General features: G+C 43.5%; 4 protein-coding genes across 5 annotated transcripts; 3 read left to right on the top strand and 1 right to left on the bottom strand.

The window, feature by feature from the left end:
• The first annotated feature begins 2 nt into the window (after positions 1-2).
• BCIN_08g02930 (hypothetical protein) lies at positions 3-2,627 on the top strand. The gene is made up of 2 exons (XM_001554654.2): positions 3-1,281; positions 1,368-2,627. Exons 1-2 carry the CDS (start codon positions 874-876, stop codon positions 2,274-2,276), a joined length of 1,317 nt encoding a protein of 438 aa, XP_001554704.1. The 5' UTR covers positions 3-873; the 3' UTR covers positions 2,277-2,627.
• A 2,132-nt stretch (positions 2,628-4,759) lies between these two features.
• On the top strand, positions 4,760-8,435 carry Bcrsr1. Of its 2 annotated transcripts, XM_024694540.1 has the most exons (9): positions 4,760-6,509; positions 6,727-6,758; positions 6,898-6,924; positions 7,133-7,212; positions 7,299-7,321; positions 7,382-7,410; positions 7,482-7,491; positions 7,571-7,821; positions 7,986-8,435. In XM_024694540.1, exons 1-9 carry the CDS (start codon positions 6,490-6,492, stop codon positions 8,135-8,137), a joined length of 624 nt encoding a protein of 207 aa, XP_024550330.1. In that variant the 5' UTR covers positions 4,760-6,489; the 3' UTR covers positions 8,138-8,435. The 2 variants fall into 2 exon arrangements, with proteins under 2 accessions (XP_024550330.1, XP_024550331.1); XM_024694541.1 differs by having other exon boundaries at positions 7,482-7,821.
• A 6,045-nt stretch (positions 8,436-14,480) lies between these two features.
• On the top strand, positions 14,481-18,241 carry BCIN_08g02910 (hypothetical protein). Its single transcript, XM_024694539.1, has one exon. It carries the CDS (start codon positions 15,796-15,798, stop codon positions 17,431-17,433), a length of 1,638 nt encoding a protein of 545 aa, XP_024550329.1. The 5' UTR covers positions 14,481-15,795; the 3' UTR covers positions 17,434-18,241.
• A 2,617-nt stretch (positions 18,242-20,858) lies between these two features.
• On the bottom strand, positions 20,859-23,024 carry BCIN_08g02900 (hypothetical protein). The gene has a single exon (XM_001551961.2). It carries the CDS (start codon positions 22,844-22,846, stop codon positions 21,737-21,739), a length of 1,110 nt encoding a protein of 369 aa, XP_001552011.1. The 5' UTR covers positions 22,847-23,024; the 3' UTR covers positions 20,859-21,736.
• Positions 23,025-23,038: the final 14 nt, after the last annotated feature.

Here is a 23,038-nt window from a genome sequence, read left to right as displayed (position 1 = left end):
CTGTCGTTGCACAATGCGCACCATTCTTGCGTACTGTATGCATATAACGAGGGAACTCGCTCTTACATTTTAGATGTTACCAGTCTTCCCAAAATTATGATCTTAGATTTACCGGTATTCGGCCCATGACGAAAATCATGTACAAAGTAGGGAAAAGACGCATGGGGAATTAACCTTAAGTCCCGGACGTCCCTAAATTTAAACCATTGTGATGGATTAACGTTGGATGTTTATTTTAAAGTCTCCCTCACTCCACAAAAATATCTTCAATTTAGTGATGAAGAAATCAAGTTTTCTTCGCCGTGGACGGGATTATGGATTGCCTGCCTGGGAACATGGTTGGATTCTGGGATTGGGGATAAGGGATCTGTTTCTATCAGTCCGTACCAGGTAAGGATGAGTGGGGGTGAGGTGGAAGGAGGCTCATTACTGTGGATAATGCGTTCAAGGGGCTCCTTTGATACGAAGTTTGTTGTTCTTTTTTTTCCCGTCTAGGATGCGGACATGGTGGTGGGCGTGTTTCTTTGGGTGAAAATTTCTGGTCGGTCTTTGATGTGCTTGCTTGGCTCTATCTCTGTCTGGCAATAGGTGAGGGAGGGATGTAGGTATCCATGCAGATATGGAGCGGTTATCAGTGTAAGCCCGCCACAATCGCCGCTCGTGAAGGAAGGGTAAAGTACGAGCTACTGGTGGATTATGTACGTCTGCGGCGTGGGATTTGTGTTTCGGGTAACGGATGGGATTTGTCGTAAAGGTTGCATTGTCATTCCCCCTTACCTTTACTTACTCATCTGATTATCTTGCACCTTTATTTATTTTCCGTCGTGGTGCATTCCTTCTCCTCTTCATGTGCGGAAAAGAATCGGTATCAACATGGCGATTTTCAACGATCTGGCCATAGCGACTGCGCGACGTCCTTATCCGTTTGTCCTCGCGCTTCTTCTCACGCTTCTCGTCTTCCTCTATACTACTGGCCCCCAAACTTTTTCCCCGGCGCCGCCTCCAAGAATATATACCCCGACTGTCGGCCATGGATCTGATGTGCAGCAGGATTCGGAGTATATCAGTGGACGATTTGGATTCGACGGGACGTGGAACTATACGAGAGATTATCGCAATTTGTTCTTGACGCAAGAGCAATGCGATGTCGCTTTCCCGGGACTGTTTGAGGAGGTGGAGAGACCGGTCAAGTTGAGGAAGAACAAGAAGGTGACGAAGAAGGAATTGGATGATACGCCAGCGTTGAATGGGTTTATCAGGGCGATGATTTTCGATCAGCAGGTTTGTGTTTTTGGTTCTTTCTTTATCAACGATCTTGTAGACAGTGAAAGGAGAGTTTGATGAGATATAAACTAACAGGGACATAGTTATACATAATCGATACCTCTGGGAAAATCTACTCCCGCGGCATCGCCACCCTACATGCTCTCCACCGCGCAATGCTCACCTCTCCCGAGCCCCTCCCCAACATCGAATTCACCATGAACGTAGACGATAAGATGGAAGGACATCCTCAATGGCTCTATGCACGAGTCGCCAAAAATCAAGAAACATGGCTCATGCCCGAATACGGTTTTTGGTCCTGGCCCGAGACGAAAATCGGTAGTTACGGAGAAATGCAAATGAAAGCCATCCTGACCGAGAGCGAGTGGCCATGGAGTCGGAAGATTGATAAATTGTTATGGCGAGGCGCGACGATGAATTTGGAGGTTCGCAAGAAATTTGTCAATGTGACGGAAGGAAAGGCGTGGGCGGATGTGAAGACGTTGGATTGGCATAATGAGGGGAGTATGAAGAATGACTTGAAGAGTATGGATGAACATTGTCAATACAAGTTTCTGGCGCATACCGAAGGGAATTCCTATTCCGCGCGTCTGAAATATTTGCGGAATTGTAGATCGGTGATCGTGGCGCATAAATTGGAGTGGATGGAATTTTTCCATCCGTTGATGAAGAAGGATGGGCCGGAACAGAATTATATTGAGGTGGATAGAGAGTTTGAGGGGTTGGAAAACAAGATGGTGGAATTGATTGAGAAGAAGGATCAGAAAGAGGTCGAAGAGATTGCGGAGAGGAGTGTGAGACTTTTTAGAGAGAGATATCTTACGCCGGCGGCGGAGACGTGCTATTGGAGACGCTTGATAAGGGGCTGGAAAGAGGTGATGGGGTTTGAGGTGGAGTTTTTCAATGTGACGAAGTCGGGAGAGAAGAAGTGGAGGGGGGTGCCGGTGGAATCTTTTCTGTTGGAGAGGAGGTTGGAGTGGGATCCTTATTAGGTTTGAGGTTTGAATGAGGGGGGAGAGGAGGGTAAACGGGGGGTAAGGTGCATATGCATATGCATGATACTTAATATTTTGCATACAATGGATTTTTGGTATCGGTTGTGATCTTAGGGGTCAGGATAGGTAAGACTCTTCAGGATGAGAATGTATGTATGAACGTTTAACACAAGACATTCTTGATGTCATCATCATACAATGAGACGAAAATTACGATATGCATAGAAACAATATAGCAAGAAAATCTATGGAAGTGATAGGGTTACACAACACGTGCATATACATGCTCGCTTCGATTTAAGGTTCATTCTGTACATTGATGGAATTAATATATTTGCCCAAGATCTATCCGTTCGTGGAATTATCGGCTCGTGAACCCCCCTATCGCCTAACACCATACGTATACCAAATACCTGCACATACAAGATTGGCCGCCAAACTTAGCATGGTATCATTCGAAAGCTACAGTACCTATACAACATCCAAAAACACACTATCAATACTACAACTCACCCCTCCGAATATCAACAACCAAGCGCAAACCCCAGGTTATATCATTCCAACACATTGCAATACCTACTACCTACATACGCAGATAACGTAAACTAGGTAGACCGGGGAACGAAACAAAATTTGCGACAAATTGCGAAAGCAAATACCGTATTGTAACGTGCCGTCTTCTGTCTCATTTCCAACCCGTCTATTTCTGGCAGATGCGACCTTGTGCGCAATGTAAGCATGGGTGGCACATGGCATTGCAGCACTGGCATCTTATGATATGCATGGAAGTTTATGGTTATTTCTTGGCTGGAATACTATGATACATTCATTACAGGTTGTTGGGATACGAGAGTATTGAGATATCAAATATTATTGACGCGAGGTTCGCTAGTAAGATTGCTTGGATGTTGTGATAAGGATGGATGTATAGCTGGCAAATTGAAGGATGAGATGCGATGAATAGGCTAATGTTGCATGCAGTATCATCTTGAAGAACCCAATATTGGGAACCCTAACCCTGGATTCTGATATCATGTTATAACAACGTGCGGAAATCTAATGTGACGACATATGGTTGACGAAAAGCAGTTCGGGATTTTTTTTTTCCAGATGCAGAACTCAATTCCGTTCAAATGGTTGTCCTCCGAGGAGATACTTCCAGGACAATGAGACTGACTCACAACTGTTGCTGTGATATACATCCGGTTTTCCGACTAGGACGATCATTTGGCACTGAAAGATCCCCTGTCCAGCGCAAGCATCACAGACTCGAGGCGAAAACCCCCAATTGAAACGCGCGCGACTCAATTGAGCGACGAAGAAAGAAAGAAAAAAAATCCATACACAGCTCAAACATGAAAGAATGAACGAAACGATGTGGAAGCTAAGACAGTTTATGTGACACCGCATATACATTGCATTGGATATCTCCAGAAATGGTACTTCGTCCGAGATGAGAAATACCACCGGAACCCGAGTAACTATACCCCAAGGGCCGAATTTCAAGGCTCCTAACTTTACACAACCTTTTGGGAAGGGGTGAGGTGCTGTCGAGCTGAAGGAGGCTGGATTTCCTATCAAATGAGGCGAAGGCGCATATGTATGACGAAATAGACGAGGGATTACCAGATGGGTGGTGTGGTAGGGCGTAGAGGAGAGAGGAGAGTAGACATGAAAAGCACATCGTGTGGATGGAAAATCGTACGAGAAAGTGGGAGCAAGATCTGCCTAGTGCTCCTTCCTGTTGACAAAAGAAAGATTCTCCTGTGGGATTAGATGGTCAGAGGAATATTCTCCTTCAAATCTAATCCATAAGGAGTTGCGATTCCAGATTCCATCCACATTCCATCAGATCACGGGAATGTTCTATTCCCATCCACCTCCATCTTCTCTTCTCTTCATTCTACTATTCGATCTTCACTCCATCACCCACCCATGCCCATTCCCATTCCCACTCCCACTCCCATTCTACAGTGGCACTACAGCGTTCCTCCCCGGAATAAAAGGTGAAGAAGAGAATAGAACAGAATAGAGACACAACGTGGCGTCCAGGTTTCCTCGCCATGGTGTGATCCATCGTTAGGGCTGTGCATGTTACCCAGCAAAAAAGAGGTTCCCACCAGGGATTATAAAAAATCCAGGGTCCAGTACACACGTTCCCGGGAGCCCCGTACCTGAAAAGTGCATTTGCAGATGCGACGATAAATTGGTTGACAAGTCCCTAACTACCTGAGCACTTGTATGTATGTATGTATGTATGTATGTACGTATGTATCTCGGGTAATACGATCACGGTCTGGATGGGAACGAATGTGTGAATGAATGGATCGAGAAGTCGGTCGGTACGGATTTGCACGAGAGGACTCGTGAATGAATAATGGGAGAAAGTTAAAGTTGGGTAAGGTTTGAGTCAAGAGAGGACAAACGAAATAAGGGTCGCATCATGGAAAGATGTTTAATTTTTGTGTTTAATTTCTTTTGAGGATATCGTTTTTTTTCTCTTCTAGTGTGCTTTCTAATTCGGTGGGTTGGCGTTGGGGAAAATGAGTAGGTGGCGTCGACTACCTACCTCTTTTCATCGATTTCTTTATTTATTTGATGGAATATACTGAGCGAGTGATTGACTAAACTGACCGGCTGTATTTATTGCTATCATTGTTATTGTTATTATTTGATTATATTTGCTATTTCCTCCCTCCTCTCTTTCTCTTATATACATCTCCCCTTACTCCTTTTCCACACTCGCTCTCCTATTTTCTTCGGACGCACAATACTCCAAAACCATCGTCTGTGTCCCATATCTATATCTATACACATATATCTAATTTTACAAACTTCCATTCAACACCCGAAATATAAGAGAGTCTTATTATTCATTCATACCTAACTTGATACCTCTCTCCCTACCCATCTACCTACATTTGCCAGACATACCGGTATACACCCGCCCGGGAGGAAAAATAGATGATCCGGACAAATTACCACCTACTGCAATCAACTGGACCACCCCCCAAAATATCGCATAACACATACACCACCGGGCAACCCAAGAGTCAGCCAGACGAAACGGGACGGATTTTGGGGCCTCATAAACGATTCGATTCGATCCTCTTGGTATTAGATCATATCATTATTACCTGTCAAATACAATACACACACACACATATATACATATCCATATATAACTTCTCCAATCTTCCCATTTCACTTCCTCTCCCTTCGCTTCGTTGTTAATTTTGGCCCTTTCGTCTTTCGGTCTTTTGGTCTTTTGATCTTACGAAAAAAGAATACGTATCTGCAAGAATCTTTTCCATTCCTACCTAGACCCAGGTATATCCTACCTGCATATTATATATCCATCCATCCATCCATCCATCCACCCCAACCTTCCATATAAACAAACCCTCCGAGTCCGAGGTATTTTTGGGGGGGGGAAAGGCGAAGATTTCCATTGCACCACTCACCACCCACCACCACTCACTAAGCTTGAACATTCTTACTCGATCAAACACTTCCCTACCTACGGAACGAACACACCCCTGAAAGATTAATAGCGGGAACTTATTGGCGGGGAATTCAAAAAGAAGAACCCTCCCTCGCCCACCACGCAACGCGTCAAACGAAACGAAACGAAACGAATTCAAACGATCCTCTCCCTCACATCAACGTTCAACGTCCAACTTGCATATATATATATATACATATATATATATTACCTTAAGCCACCAACAAGTGCTGTTGAGCTTATTGACCCTTTATTTTGACCATTACTATTATTATTCCTGTTATTATTTTTATTGCCATTTTTACAACCCGATTTGGTTTTCTGTACTAGACTTGGAGAACGTTACGTTACGACTCGATTTATTTTTATCTCTCTCTATACATTATTTTTTTCTGATTGTATTTTTTTTTTGGAGGGGGGGCATTTGACGCTACGAGATCTCTTGACACTTTTTTTGCTTTATCTTAAGGTGAAAAGTGGTGAAGAAGGAATTTTGTTTTTGCATGCGATATATTTTTTATTTATTGAGAGGGGAGAAGTGAATTCACTAGATATTGGACGTCTCTTGTGAATTTTTGAATTTTTGAATTTTTGGAAAATCATTCGTACAGGCGTGGATACGAGGGTTATCTATCTATTCATCTGCATAGATATATATCAAGAGGGATTTGAGGAGGAAAGACGATTATCAGACATTAATTCAAGATGGCGACGAGGACTTCACAGTAAGGTCTTTTTTTTTCTTTCTCTTCCTCTTCCTCTTCCTTTCATTCATTCTTGCTTTCTTGCCTTCTTGATTTCTATCTTTTTTTTTGGTTGGAGGTTTGGGGTCGGTGGTTGGTGCATGGAACGCACGGAGGTATGAATCAGGGGTAAAGTTTTTATGCTGGGGAGGGTGTTCGGAAAAGATAGCTGGCTGATATGGTGATTGGTGATTTTTAGGAGAACTTATCACATTGTGGTATTGGGTGCTGGTGAGTTTTCCTTTCCCTTGTTTTTCTTCCCTCTGTATTTAATTGTTCGATTCGAGAGAATGTTCGATTATATGGAGAGAGAGAAATGTTTCAATTGAAGATGGAGTATTGTGCTAATTATTTTTGTTCCTCTGCAAAGGTGGTGTTGGCAAGAGTTGTCTAACCGGTAAGGATCATTTTTACTTACTTGCCGAGACCTTGACCCACTCTCCTCCGGAGAGTTAGGTTGAGTTTGGGGAGGGTTGAAATTTTGAAGGTCGAAGTGGGGAGACACGTGAAAAGGAACGAGATGGAGACGTGGGAATTATCGGGAACAGGAAGGGGTTGTCAAAATACGCAGTGAAGATGCTGATATGTGATTTGTGTCCTGCTAGCACAATTTGTTCAGAATATTTGGATCGAAAGTTATGATCCAACGATTGAGGATTCGTACCGCAAGGTCATCGAGGTTGATGTGAGTATTTTGAGCTTTCTTCTCCGTCTTGGCATGGAGGTGGAGACACATGATCATGATGCTAACGCGGCTTTTTGCTACACTAGGGACGACAATGCATGTTGGAGATGTGAGTTTATCTTGCCATCTTATGGGTCCAAGGTGACGATACTGATATGGAGAAACGTAGATTAGATACCGCGGGTACGGAACAATTCAGTAAGTTCTTCTCCTCATTGTCCTCATCACATGATGCACACACATACTCACACAAACTAACACTTTTTCAGCCGCCATGAGGTACATACCAAGCAATCCTAATTTCATTTCTCTCTTCCGCACCTCCATTCCCAAACCCCCACTCACATTTCCTCTTCAGAGAACTCTACATGAAAACCGGACAAGGATTCCTCCTCGTCTTCAGTATCACCTCGCAAAGCTCCCTCAACGAACTCAGCGAACTCCGCGAGACCATCATACGTATAAAAGATGACGAAAATGTCCCGATAGTGATTGTCGGGAACAAAAGTGATCTGGAACAAGATCGTGTGGTCAGTAGACAGGCGGCTTTTAATGTTAGTCAGAGTTGGGGGAATGCGCCGTATTATGAGACGAGTGCTAGGAGGAGGGGTGAGTTTTTCTCTTTTCCTTTTTCTCTTCCCTTTTCTTTGTTGGGATTAATATGATCTTGAGAGTGAAGAATGAAGGGTCGATGGCGGAAAGTGGGAATGGGAGACAGGAAAAAGATGACAGAAGTTAGCGAGAAACCCCATGCTAATGAAAATGAAAAACAGCAAATGTAGATGAAGTCTTCATTGACCTCTGCAGGCAAATCATCCGTCGAGATAATAATCGATCAACGCCCGATGTCGAAGATGAAGTCAATTCGCCGGTGGAGAAAAGACATCATCGGATGAGACGGTTGGGGAGATGTGTGATATTATGATTATCTTTATGGGATGGGCGTCAATGGGTGGGTGTGGTAATTTGATGATTGGCGTGTCTAGAGTGGAAGGAATATGTTTGGGTGTGTATGTATGTATGAGTGGATATAGAAGGGATGTGAAGATTACGAACCATTGAGGGGATGGAAATGCGTGAGATAGGGAAGGGAATGTAGAAGGATCAGGAGAAAAGTCTTTTTTTTTATGTATAGAGTCTTGAAATAAAGATGAGATGTTGAGATAATGAGAATCAAGGTCTTTGGTGATGGTTTTTTTTTTTTTTTTTTTTTTTTTTTGGCAATCTGCGTTTCTGGAGTTTGATGTTTGGATGCTTGAGAATGGTTTGGAGTTGGAGGGGGCATACATATACATGTGCATGTGTAATGCGTTTATGTATGTATCTGGCCCCAGGAGTTCTAAACGGCAAATAAACATACCCCCCAAAAAGGTATCCTTTACCAAGCCTCAGGTCATCGGGTTGAAGAGAGAGAGGGGGGGGGGGGGGGGGGGGGCGGGGGGGGGCGGGTATTAGAAAAGATCCTAGATATGAATAAACCAAAAAAAAAAAACCATTTAAAGAAAAGAGAGAATGCGTGTCTGTACGATATTCTCCCACTGTGATGATATTGATTCCCGGAGAGAGAGACACTCGAGGGAATCCAATACGAGGAAACCCCAGAATCAGAACAAGAATGAACACGGATTTCTTTTCTTTCCTCTGAGTTCTATCTGATACCTAATACCTCATACCTAGTACCTACAAACGAACCACTCCCTAGCTATAGGAGTCATGTATATATGTATATATATATATATACATTTATCAACCCAGGCCCAGGCCTTGCTTCCTTCCTTCTAATTCCGAATACAAATCTTCAGGTAGCAAGTAGCAAGTAGCAAGTAGCAAGTCAAACGACCGATATGCAGTTCTGACACCGCATTCTGGGTTTGATTTTGATTTTCTGTGAAAAAATTGTATCGATATCGATATCGATATCATGTATCTTCGAGTTACTCGATTCGATCCCATCCCATCCGATTCAATTCAATTCAATTCGTGACTTGTATAAACATATATATAAACATATATACCAGCAGCCTGCTTTGGAAGTTGGCCTGCTCGGAGATAATGTAGATATAGATAGATATAGATATAGATATAAGAACATTCTCGAGGTTGGAGATACACATCTACATATCTACCTACCTATCTACCTACCTTGTCGAACTCTCGAGCGCGTTCTCAAGATATGAGCTGGTAGCGACTTAACTTAACTGGTGAGGTGAAGTGAGGGGAGGTGAACTTTTTGTATAGATATTCCATGTATTCTATGAATCAACATATATATATATACATATTCATTCAAATGCAACCGACCTTATCTATCTAGTAAACACTATATAAAATCGACCATTATCGAGCGGTGATGGGTGCCGTGTGGTGGATGACATACATCTACCTGTATATCTGCATTAATATCCCACACCCACTCGTACATTACTCAAAACATGTTTGTACATACCCATCCATACACACACACACACACACACACTCGCACAGTATAACACGACCCCCCAACCATTCAATTCCACCAGCCCACCAGCCCACTAGCCCCCAAACCCAATAGATAGATAGAGAGATAACTACTCTCCCTAGCACCGATACCAAACAACCAATATCGAATATTGAAAAAGTATCCAACTATCTACGAGACCAAACTATCGAATCCCATGTCAACGTATTCAAAACTCTAATAATTCTTGGATGTACATTTTGGATTTGGAAGAGATCGATCATCAGGTAACCCCACCCACTCACTACCCAACCCAAAGCCAATGCACTAATAACTACGATGTAGCTAGCTACTGCGACATCTGGTTCTCCACTTCCAGGGTCTGGAACCCGTCAATCGACTCTTCCCAAAAGATACTGGCTTCATCTTCGTCTCAAATCTCTGACCCTGAAACTTGGAGGAGGTGGTGTATGATGAAAAATGACCGTCGGAAGAACATGCAAGACAGTTTATTTCTCCGAATGGAGAAGAAATGAAGTAAAATGCAATTGAACACCCACCTAAAGCAGGTCCTTTGATTGATTCACTACCCGAATATAAGCCGATGCAATTCTACCACCCAGCTCCCCACCGGCCCCCCGAAAAGTGAAATCTCCAAAGATCACTGCTTCGTACTCAAATTCTCGAGTTTCACCTCTGCTGCACTGGATGCGCTTTCAAAATACCCCCCAAAAAAACCCCCAAAAAAGATTTTGCAACTGCCGTGAATCGAACACGAACCTCCACCTTGGAAGGGTGGAATCCTAACCATTGGACCACAGAAGCTAGCTAGGAAATCAAGTTGTTTGCCTGATTTGATGTTAGGGGTTGGTGAATAAAAATATATGAATAGAGCACAAAGTGATGAGGCATTAAGACAAAGAGCTACTCAATCAACTGTTGTGATTGGCTAATTGACTCGAGTTGTGGGTGTACACCTCAATGAAGCGAGTTACTAGAATGGTTTTGTGATGGAGGAGTTTTTGTGAGTGGTTTGCGAAGCGGACTTTGGGCCAATTGCAGGATAGTCGCGATAGAGACGAATGCACGGGATGGATGTATATGATTGTCAGATTTAGATGAGATGATTTTTGCGAAACATGTGGGAGATCATTATGAGAGGAAATGTTATCAATCTACTCGCTATCTAATGTCAAATTTGCACTTGAAAATGATACGTTTTGGTTTCACGATTGATGTGATCACTCATCCATTTCAATACTTTCGTCTTAAGAAGATATAGATATGCAGGTTGTCATCTCACAATAATGATGCAATCATGACTATGTGAATATCCGTACCGATTGAAGGGTTTGTGTTTGTCTCAATTTTGTCAGATGGAAACCACTTTTCAATGTACAGTGTCTGAAAAGCCACTGGTATGATTGATCGTGTAGTGGTTGGAGTACTGGATCTTACTTATTCTCCGAGGTATATTTGAACACCGATTCAATATACGAAGCAGGGGACGACGAGGCGGAAGGCTGCCAATCATATCGACCACAGAATGTCTCGCAATCCCAAATGCTATTCCTGGGGAGAGAGTTTCTGATTCCTGAAGGCCAAGCATGAGCTCGAAAGCCTTGCTCAGGGGAAGAGTGGATGAACACCCGGGGGAAACTATCGTCAGCCGCACCTGACACCAATGACGATAAGCTGATGCAGAAAATACCCCTCATATTACCATCCCACTCGAGCCAACCGCCACTGTAATTTCTTTAGCTTTCGTATCTAAGAGACGGGTAAGCTCGTCAATACACTCCAGTGCGAGTGCTTGAAAAGAGATGGTAAATGTAGGTACGTACCCGAGTGCCCAAATAATGTCCGCGCAGTAAGTGATCCAACCGTTTGACCACGGTAAGAAGATGGACCTTACTTGCAGTAATGTTCGACAATGGGTTTGGATGCTCGTTTGTATGACGAAAGTCCAGACCAACACGACCATGCAAGTGACCAGTTTCACAATATTCGGCATATCAACCTTTCTATCAATCTGGCAGTGAACTTGTCAGCAGATCAAATTGCGACCAGAACGATAGATGCCAGAATGGCGGGACGATATAAATTCTTCACGGCCATTCACAATCATCTCGTCGACCCAACCATTTGTCTGCAACGATCCCCCCTTGTTCTCTGTGTCTTCTCAAGCCTTGTATCGCATAGCATCCACTCTCGTAGTCAAAGAGGATAGAGAAAACCAAGAAATTGAATGAATGGCAAGGATGGGTCCATCTTCCGGCTGACAATCCTTGAACCTAGAATCGTCTTGAAAAGGTTTAGTAGAAATGGGTGAAGCTTGCATCTGCAGGGTTTTTGGCCTTCGAGCTTTTGCTTGTACCGGCCGTCAAAAGGTTCCAAGAGTCAAAGCTCCCTCCCCTCGGTCCCTCGCTCCTGTTCATTCTTTGTATGCTTCCCATCCTTCCCCCACACTAAATAATGTTCCAACGATCCTGATTCCTCACATCTTTTCCTCATGCAGCTTCTTGGCCCCAATTAAAATCGAGATAATTGTTCCGTAGCCTCCGTTAGACTTATGGGCGAGATGAAAATGAAACGGTCCGCATATTGGGACGTGCGCGATAGATGGAGGATTCATTGTTATCCTTCCTGTGGCATATCATCATGATCAACAGCTTTCTGCCGATATGAATTTATACGGAAGACACCTTCGTTCCCTCCTTCTCCCCCCTTCTCTTTTGCTTTCCTGTCCGAGTTTGAGTTCGAGTTCGAGGGTGAGATGCAAGGTTCCTCTCATGACATCAAGATATATTTCACATCAAAAATCAATCCCCCTACCCTGCGAAACTCGGTTCCAAATCAAACGAAGAACGAATAAAATAAACTTTTGGCCTTCTGAGACACTCCCACGGGTTGCAACTCCATGCATTCGAAAACCCTGAGAACATTCACTCTTGAATTGCATTCCCCTGGTCTTGGAGAGCCAATCAACCTGTCAACAGTGCTCAAGCGTTTATCACATCACGAATCCGTTTGGTGTGACGGTAACAAACAACTTCTCCCTCCTGCTATCACTCGTGGCATCCTGGCTTGAGTCGAGCTCATCCCCAGAAAATCATTCAATGCACGTTGCCTATACCTGCAACGAAAGGTTGGATTAGCAGCATTTGTGAGACACGAGACCAACATCTCATTGCAGCAAGTGGTTTGGATAGTTCCCAACAAACGAGATTCCATATCCATATTCATTTGCGAGCACCGAGACTAGTCTGGGCATTTCAATATCTCAAATGTCTAGCATAGGAATAATTTTCGATTCTACTGATATTTGTCTATCACTGAAATCTCCGGACTGCCCGAGAGGGAATACTCCCACGCTAAAAGGAAGAGAAACATCGACCGAAAAAAACCATAGTCGAGAGGGAGGGGTGTCACAAAGGAAAAGATGATTGACGGATCTCTTTATTATCCGAATTGGGACGAATCGGAGAAGAAACCAACTTTTTTCTATCAAGTTTCCGAGAATTGACTAGTTTCACAACCTCGAGATATCACTATTGACGATCATTGGAGATTTCGATGATGTGTGTCGCCCTGCTTCAAGGGTCCAAGGATATCAAGGATTTTTTTGGAAAGGGCTCGTAAGATTACTGGACGATGAGCGGAAGAGGAAAAGGGTTAAAGGGTTATGGGTGTGTACATTAGAAGTAGTTGTCCGGCCGGCTTCTATTTGTTCCTTTCCTTGAACGGCAATGGGAATTATCTGATTTGATTCGAATACTTACCGATACAGCAATGAAGAGAAACTTTGAGTAGATGAAATACAAAGTAGAGATTTGATGATGTGGTTTATCTGTCGGTCGGTCGGTCGGTCTGTATTACAAAGACAATCTCTGCATTGACCAGCAATCTAGAGCTCTCCCAAGTTTCCCCATATTCCAAACGAGTGAGCATGAAAATCAGACAATCAGGAACATGGAACATGGAAGACGTGATCGCCTCTTTATTACCACCTAGTCCTCGGAAAGAAGAGATGGGAGCAAGGAAGAAGGGCGGAGATGAGGAAAAGACTTAGGTATCATTGGGTACGAATGAACAGACAAGCATTTGCTGTAGAGCTTTGAATGCTTCATCAGCATCTACCATCCATTCCATCCATCAATGCGTGAATGATATTTAGCATTCTCGGAGACCCAGGATACTTCCTACTTACTCGTGTATATAATATAATATACCCAGAGTCACCAAGCAACGAGAAACGTTAGCAGAGATGCCTTATTAGGTATCGATTATATCCCAGGATTAGTGTGCACATTTTGCCTCCCTCACTTGCATCCATTGCGACTCTGCATCCATATCCACAACTAGTGCATCTACATCTACAAATACGCCATCCGCATGCCAATTCCCATCCCATCCCGCACTTCTCAATGTGAAATTGCTGCTCTGTCCTGTCTAGGCACTCGCTTTACCAGGCCCAGGGGATTTCTGTTTGTTTCCCCTGACGATGAACCACCGCTTACCTCAGAATTTATGTTTATTTGTGTTGTATTATATTACGGCGATGCTCTTTTCGACGAGGGGGTGGTCACTTCTCCCTCCCCTGCCTGCCTGCGACCTCCACCTACGCACTCTTCCATATTTGTTCTCACACCTGTCTCTGTCTCTCTCTAGTTGCAGACTTGCAGTGTGTGTGTGTATGTCTGTGTGTGTGTGTGTGTGCAAAGAAATCCCGCTATCTGCATGCTGCACGAACTAAATTAGCTCCAGTGTATCTTATCGAGTATCAGCCAATAGAAACCCTCAGATTCTCTCTTCTCCATACAATCTTCCTGGAATCCCCAAAGTAATCACCTCGCACCTAGCCCCTAGCAATCCCCCCCCTCAAATTTCGATGATTGAATAGACCACCTACCTCAAACCTCTTTTTTCCATACATCACATCACATCACCTTGCCTTGGCTTGAAAGAGAGAAGAAAGAGACAATTGCAGCTCTCCAGCCATTTTCTGCATTCCATTTTCCACGAAGACTTTTGACGCCAACCTCCACACTTCTTCTCATTTCATCGAGTCACACATAATTCTTCGTGTCCTTCTGTTCTTTAATTGTAAAAGTCGAGAAAGGCCACCACCACCAACACCACCACCACCACCACCACCAGCCAACTTTCTTATCAATCCATCGCAATATTATCTCCGTCATTCTTACATACGCACTTGATACAGCACTTGGATCCCAACCTTTGCCTCTACAATTAAATCATACACAATTGGAAACTGTCGTCCGATTCAGGTCGCAAGATCCCTCTCCTCAGATTGATATAAACGTTATTGCAGCTATAGTCTGATACACGCGCGCGAAAGGATTGAAAGGGATCCGTGGGATAGGATAGTGGAAACCTACCTAAACTTCCTCGTTCGGCCGGTACATCGCACGGTCGTCATTCATCGTCAGGTACCGCATATTTGACAAGTCAACTCGTACGAATCTTGTTCCAATAGAAAGAAAGATTTCCAACCATAAAATCAATACAATTACGATATTTGTACAAAGAACAACAAGATCACACCGCAAGGCCTTCTTACCACACTCCTTCCTCTTCCCACCATCTATTGCGCAAATCTCATCAGCCCGCAATAATACACACACCTCTCACACACCTCACCACACCTCACTCCTCACTCCTCACTCCTCACTCCTCACTCCTCACTCCTCACTCCTCACCCCTCACCCTTCACTTGCCATCATTCCACACACATATTTAACAGCCAGGAATTCCAGCCAACCCGTTTGCGCGAAAGCTTCCTTATCGTTACGATCACCTCTCCACTCTAATCTTATTTCGATAATCAACCTTCTCACCCGCATCCGCCCCCTACCACTTTCTTACCCGAACACCACATAACCTTCGAGCGCGTCAACCAGCACTACGGTCGCAAAAGTACCCAAGCCTTTTGTGATCTTCCCACACGTTCACAACTTGCCCTTCTGCAGAGAAAGAGTTGAAACAAAAATCCAATCATTATTCGTTTTCGTTTTCGGCCCATCTTCTTTATTTGCGACACCTCGAGTTTCTAAGCAATTACAAACCTCGACATTGTAATCACAAAATCACACCTCAACACGACTTTACCACCAGAGAATGCCATGAACGCCCAGGTGTTTGTCCCACAAGGCCAGGCCTTTCGTCAATCCAATAACAACCAACAACCATATCAATCCTTATCGATGGCTACAATGAATGCCTTTGCAGTAGACACTTCGTCGCAAAGTGCTCCACAATCGAATGGTGGCGCATCATTCACATCGGGACCGTGTTCCATTTTAATCCGACGTTTACCATTGAATACCACTGAAGACGCACTACGATCAATGGTAGTATGGTCTAAAGAGTTTACTGAAGCTGAAGTATTGTCTCCAGAGAAATCTGATGATGCAGGATTCCGAGCTGCTGTTCTCCACTTCAAGTCCCATGCGGGCGCACTCGAGGCCAAGAACATGCTCGATGGAAAACCAAATATTGCAAATGATGCGAATATGGTGGTGGAAATCCTTTATGGAAGTCCCACTACCGCACGTCGATATACTGTCGATACGAACACAAACGCTGGACCATCCAGCTCCACTTCCTCCACGGCTTCTTCAGCAGGTCCGACCCCTCGACAATCTTCAAGATTCAACAATTCCTTCACAACTGCACAAAGAGTTTCACCCACAAATAACAATGGAAACTATGCAAACAATGAATTGCCAAATCCCGAGTCGAGTGCTCGTTATCAAAATCTCTTCTCTCCTCAATCTCCTATTGGAAATCACCTCAATGACCGCCCCCGCATTACAGGAAAGTCGTTGATCAATAATGATTCAGGCGAAGATGACGAGACAGGTGAACTTCTCAAAGACCCGGTGGCTTATGCTGAAAATGGAGCTGCATCTATTCAAACTCGACGCCCGACTAACCCTCAAATTCCCATCACCGCCCGTATGGCAAGCTTATCTCTGGCGACGAATAATGCTGGAGGTCCAGCTTCCATGTCATCTTACGCGTCCCAGCAGAGTATGCCAACCATGGCAAATGCAAATACCATGTCACCGGTATCACAGCCACCTCAACACTACCAACTTGGAAGTCAGCACTATCACCGCCACAATTTCCCACCTGTCAATCCTGCGGACCAAAATCCTCCATGCAACACTTTGTATGTTGGGAATCTTCCAATCGATACTTCGGAAGATGAGCTTAAATCCATGTTCTCAAAGCAGCGTGGCTACAAGCGCCTTTGTTTCAGGACCAAGCAAAATGGCCCAATGTGTTTTGTGGAATTCGAGGACACTTCTTTTGCAACGAAAGCTCTCCATGAATTATACGGGCATCCTTTGCACAACAGCATCAAGGGTGGGATTCGCCTGAGCTTTTCGAAGAATCCTCTTGGTGTTCGATCTGGCCCAGGAATGGCATCGCCAGGCCCTGCAAATGTGCCAGGAGGCATACATGGTATGAACGGCGTTATGATGGGTGGCCTAGGGGGATCTTTCAGCACTGCGAATGGACCTCCTCCAGGTCTTTCTGCACCACCTGGTTTGGGACCAGGTAGAATGGGTTACGCTGCTGCGATGAATTCTGGCGTTATGGGTGGTAATCAATATGCTTCTAATACTTCATTTGGGGGACCAAACAATTGGAATGGTCAAGGTTTTACGTCAGCTATGGCTGCTGGTGGCCCAGCACCAATGATGAACGGCTCTAATGGCGGGTTCCCTCCTGCATATATGATGGGACGATAAACGATGGGAATCACTGCATGTGGTGAGAGTTACAGGTGTAACAATGTAGTCAGTCATTTGTGGGAGTTTTATTTGCTGCGATTAATTATTTGCACCTATCAGATATGGTAGAGTGATGGCTTCGATTTTGTCTTGTACTAGGGTTCGTCAATGGGGAGTCCAACGGTGCTGCATCAGGTTGCATTTTACATTTTTGTAGCGGGGTGTTCACGATCATAAGATTCCCCATCGCGTTGTTGCAATTGTGGGAGTTGTGGCAGAAGCTGGAAAGGGGAGGGACGCATTTGGCATGGTGTTTTTTTTAATGGACTTTCTTTATGATCCCTGGTATTTTTTTGCAATCATTTGTCGCATCGGGCGTACTTTATTTCGATTTCAAGGGCGCAAGCTGGCTGGCCTGCAAGAGTTGGTACTTATTAGCTCATGATTTGAGTACTATTACCATCAGTCTGGGTAAACGGGATGGATTTCATGCATAGCAAGTAAAAGAGGGGATGGAAAAGGCGTCGGAACAGTTCGTTATTCATCTGGGCATCTACATAAATGGAACTTGCCATGTAATGGATGGCATATCAAATCCAAGGCAATATGTTTTAGCTTGGCATATTCTCACAATAATGGGCGTTCTGGCATTCAAGGAGAAGATTTCATTTTTGTTTCTTTAGAGTCCGGTTCACAACAAATTTGATCTTGAAACTGGATCGAAATACCGCTAAAGATTTTTACGAGCAATCCTTGCATCTTTGTTATTGTAAGGCTAGCTACTGAATTAGCATACCGATTTTATTATGACTTTGGCTTCCCTACATGAAACAAATATTTATCTAATGACGATATAAGACGAGAGTATTGAATCAACCTATCTGTCTCAAGGGTGGGTTCAACATTTATTACAGGGTTCTAAAAGCTGGCTTCGGCTGGCTTTAATTTATTTATCATGTACCTACCTCGGATTGCGGATTGAAGCTAAGAATGATTGCAGGGTGCCTACATTCGATTTTGTTCATGTGATGCTAACGGAACCTGCCGGCGCTAACCGCATTTTCGCTTATTTTTTTCCTGTGCTCAAGCTCTTCTTCAATTCAAATCTGATTTTTTTTTCTTCCAACAGAAAACATAAACACACAACGACACAATGGTCCTCCGCCACAAATTATGGTAGGAGGACTCTTTCATCAATGGTAAGCTCCTTCAACTTTCAATCTCCCTCTGCAATCATTCTATGATGAACATCGTGTCGCCCCTATCTTACCAACGAGCTTATGCTCCCGTGGTGATTAACCTGTCTTAACCAAACGGACTTTCTGATAATTATTGCACAATTCTTCTTGTACTTGAGTTTTCATTTTGAATACTGGACGCTAATTGTTTTGCAGATTGGGAAATTGACACTTGCACACTTGCACCGTCAACTGATGGTTGCGCCAACTTCGGTTTGTTTTTGCTACCAACATTTCTACGACCCCACCATGGGATGACATGCCAACTGTACGTTACATCCTTTTACCTTTACGTTCAACAGCAGGTTCAACCAAAGTACAGTGATGAACAAAACATGTACTATCAAATACAGATCAACAATGACGAATAAACTGGTTCGATTACCTGATAGTACTTTGGTTGAACTCTTCTTCAACATCAATTGATACAGGTCCTGGAATATTATACTAATATTGGGATTTATAGAACTTTTAGCACAATTTTCACGTCAACTTTCGGTGTTATACTAATCAGGTAATTACAACATTTTCTTTTATTCTGATTGAAATGGACAATCATCCATTTGTCGATGATGCAAAAAACATTCCATGCTAAATCCGATAGACTTGTGTCTAATGCGGAAGACAACGTAGACTTTTCATCTTTCACCTGAGGCACTTTTGCTAGCAGCATACTTTATGTGGTTTCATCTGCAACTCATATGCTAATATATTCAACAGACATAGCTCTAGCATTGTGCGAGGTTACCTTTGTCGTTGCCGATGGCACAAAAACAAATGATTGTTTGGAATAAGGGGTTGAGGTTAACATGGTGCATGAAGCAACTTTTGCTCAGGATGGTGCATGGATTTCATGCTTTATATAGTAAGCGTTTAGGCACAAGATACCATAATTTAGTTTTTTGTTGAGTAATTTATTATATTCAAATTTGGCAAACAAAGTGAAAGTGTCATTCATGTCAAGCATTCTTAGTCTAATGGCTCGGGCATCAAAGTCCTGCAGAAGATCTGCCAACAGGATCACCGTGATGTGGTAGCTTGAATGTCTTGAATTATAGTGGGATATCATTGTTCTCAAGTTCCTGACCTTAAGCTTGAACTAGAATGAATTGCATCGTGCTAGCGATGTAGACGGTGTACTGCAAGACATTCGAGACATTCTGTATATGTCTAATAACATTGGTGGATTGATGTTCTAGAAGGGATGTTAGCTAGCTGCTGCCTTGGTCTATTATTCTGTTTTCTTTCTCGACAATAGATGCGGAGATGTTTAGCGACAGCCAAGCGTTGCAGGTACTTTTGACACATAGCAATGCTGGGTATTCTCTATTCTATTTATCCCCTTGGTGCTGATGCTGATGTAGATGCAGAGATTGCAGGATTGGTGAGATTATGGATGGGGTGTGAGGAGGTTTGGATCTATTTGTGCTTTTTTTTTTCTTTCTCTTTTTTTCCCTCTTTTTTTTTTCTTATTTTTTTCTTCTTTGCTTTCTCGGTGTGGATGTGGTTGTGAACTTTGTGGACTTTATGGATGGATGGATGGATGGATGGATGGATGGATGGATGGATGGATGGATGGATAGGTTGGGGAGGTCATTCATAAGTACAATCATACTAGATTGGGATTTGGTGAGTGGTTGAGTGGTGGCAGCGCTATTGGGGTTGGGGTTGGGGTTTGATTTCACTCTTGTTTCGTTGTTGGATTATCGAGGGATGGATAGATACATAGATAGATAGATTGGATGCGTTTCGTGATTCGTGAGGTGATGGAGAAGGGAATGCTGGGAATATGCGGGATTGGAATTGGGATTAGCACTACTTAACTCGTGTAGTGTATGTATACATACTCTAGTCTTGAAATTTCATCATCCGGAATCTGCGTAGTTTTTTCTTTCTTTTTTTCTTTGGATCTCCTGGGCGTTGTTGGTTTTTTTTTTTTTTTTTTCGGTAGATTTGTACTTTTTTTTTTTTATGTATATGGATTGTATTGTATTGTATCCCTAAGAGCCGCCACGTCCTAGTCGATCGAATATACTGGGAGGGGGGGGAGAAGCTACGAAGTGGTGATGGTGATGAGAAAGATTGGGGGTTTTGTGTTGCGCTGTGTTGATGGTTGTTGTTTTAGGGGGTAATAAATAAACGGGTTCTTGATCGTTTTATATGTATGTATGTATGTATGTATGTATGTAGATTTGTTTGTTTGTTTGTTTGTTTGTTTATCTATATCTATATATATATAAATAACTGATACTATCTCTATCGACCATACGATATGTTTCTGTATATCTAACCGAGCAATCGAGTAATAATGGAATCAAGAAGGCAACAGAGAAACCCTCACAAATTCTCCTCTCCTCTCCTCTCCCTCCCATCTCCCTTCCTCCCTTCGGCGCGGATACCCTTCGAGTCCTGAGACTCTATGATACAGTCTCGTGGTTTCAAATGCTTGTAGCTAGCTGGTGGTAACTGTACCTGTAACCGTACCTGTACTTTTGAAGACGCTTGGGAAATATTGAATATGCTCTTATTTCATTCTAGGAGGGAGTGAGAGGTTAGGAGTTGGGAATATGTGACATCCATCTACTCGGCGTGGTGATGAAGGTCTCTCCTCATACATCTCCCCTCTCTATGTTTCTTCCCAGCCCTCCTGTTACTTGTGTGTTGATATTATTAATCTTGTAAGGCTTGGGATTAATATTAACGCCATTATCCATTGTTATTCAGAGAACAGGTATTTCCAAGCTCACAACAGAATTTCCAGTCCAAACTCCGCGGGTGAACAAAAACTCATTATCGTAATTACAAAAATATCTATCGGTATACTAGTATTCATTTCCCAAACTCCCTTCTCCAATCTCAGAGTCTTCTTCTCTGCTCTTCGTCTTCCATAATAGGTGTAGGTATCCATTCATTCCGTTCCAATCTTGTTTGTTTCCAGATTAGACCCGACGCCTTCCAAGCTCCTAGTCTTAAAACAGTATAGAAGCATGATATATTGATGATTACATTTTCCGTCTCCCTGATCCGTCTCCTTGATAATCTAAGCGAAACTGTAGATCTCTCTTACATTTTACCTCGCAGCCCTAATCCTGACTCGTACTGAAGTAATACTCATCCCACAACCACAAATAATCCTCGACCACACCCCCAACAAAACTTGGCAAGCGGTTGCTTGTTCTATGCAAGAATCCCTTAGTAACATTCTCATAGAAAGCACCTCGTAAGGCCCACCATCCCATTGCCCAGCCTCGCTTATTCCACTGTTCTTTCTCAAGAGGAGTAGTTCTATAATTCTCGCTGCGGAGTTGGCGTGCAGCATATTCAATGCTGAGACCAATAGCCCAGGGTTTCCAGGACTTAGGGTTCTTGCGGTAATGAGAGAGAGCAATGGCATAGATGACGGGTTGGAGAATGTGCATATATTCTGCATATTGAGAAGGGAGAGTAAGGGGGTTAAGAAGCGAGATTGGCGCTTTGATGTCTTCGGCGACGAGAACTTTGGAAAGTAGATAGTTTGAGATATCGCTTGGATTTGGGAGATTTGGGAGTGTTAAGCCTGTTCTCTTCAATTTGTGTTCTTTTCCCTCGCGTTTCTTGCGGAGCTTCTCCTCTTCTCGCATGGCTGCCGTGTCGTCGGTATCGAGCCAAGGGGGTATTTCCTCGGTTTCCGTAAGTGATTCCTCGGGTATGATATCACGTTCGGGAAGAGGTGGCGTAACAAGTGGTCGTCCTTTGGTGATTCTCAAGAGTAGCAGTTTACAGACTGCCTTGATGAATTCAAGAAATACTACCACTCTCCATCTAATCTTCTCTCCTTTCCTCTTGGCCATCATCTCCCATAATAACTCGGTATACTGTATCATACTCAATAACATGGCAATTCTTCTATACATCCGATTTCCCTTGACCCAATATTTGGTATATCGATTATGCGCATTTTGTCTAGGCATACCGGGGAGTTTGGATAGGGCGCGAGAGAGAAGGGTGTCATGGTAAAGTGAGAGCAACTGAATAGAAGAATGTAGGGATTCAGATGCAAGTTCGGCATCGCGAAACCGGCCGGGTATTATATATGTTAGAGAGCGTAAAGCGGATTCGATTTGGGTAACGGAAGATTGATTTTTGAGGATGAAGTCGGAATAGAGGTGTAGCGCGTTAGGGATCTTCTCCCGCACACTTTTTAGGGAGTCCATGACTGAGAACTATTCATGAGATAAGACGATCGTTGTGACTGAAGAGATTTTGTGGAGAGGATGAGGGTGAAACGCGCTTGTTGGTAGTGAATGAAGGTTGGATTTGGATATGCCGTCGCAAAGGGGGGTTGGAGCTTAATTTCGATCCTCAGCCTCGGCCCCAGATTTGGACACGCACGTGAATTTTAGTGG

The sequence above is a fragment of the Botrytis cinerea genome, chromosome 8 (assembly GCF_000143535.2).
Source record: "Botrytis cinerea B05.10 chromosome 8, complete sequence".
In the NCBI taxonomy this organism is placed as follows: Eukaryota; Fungi; Ascomycota; class Leotiomycetes; order Helotiales; family Sclerotiniaceae; genus Botrytis; species Botrytis cinerea.
Note: the sequence above shows the minus strand (reverse complement) of the source record. Positions and strands in the feature narration are given on the sequence as shown.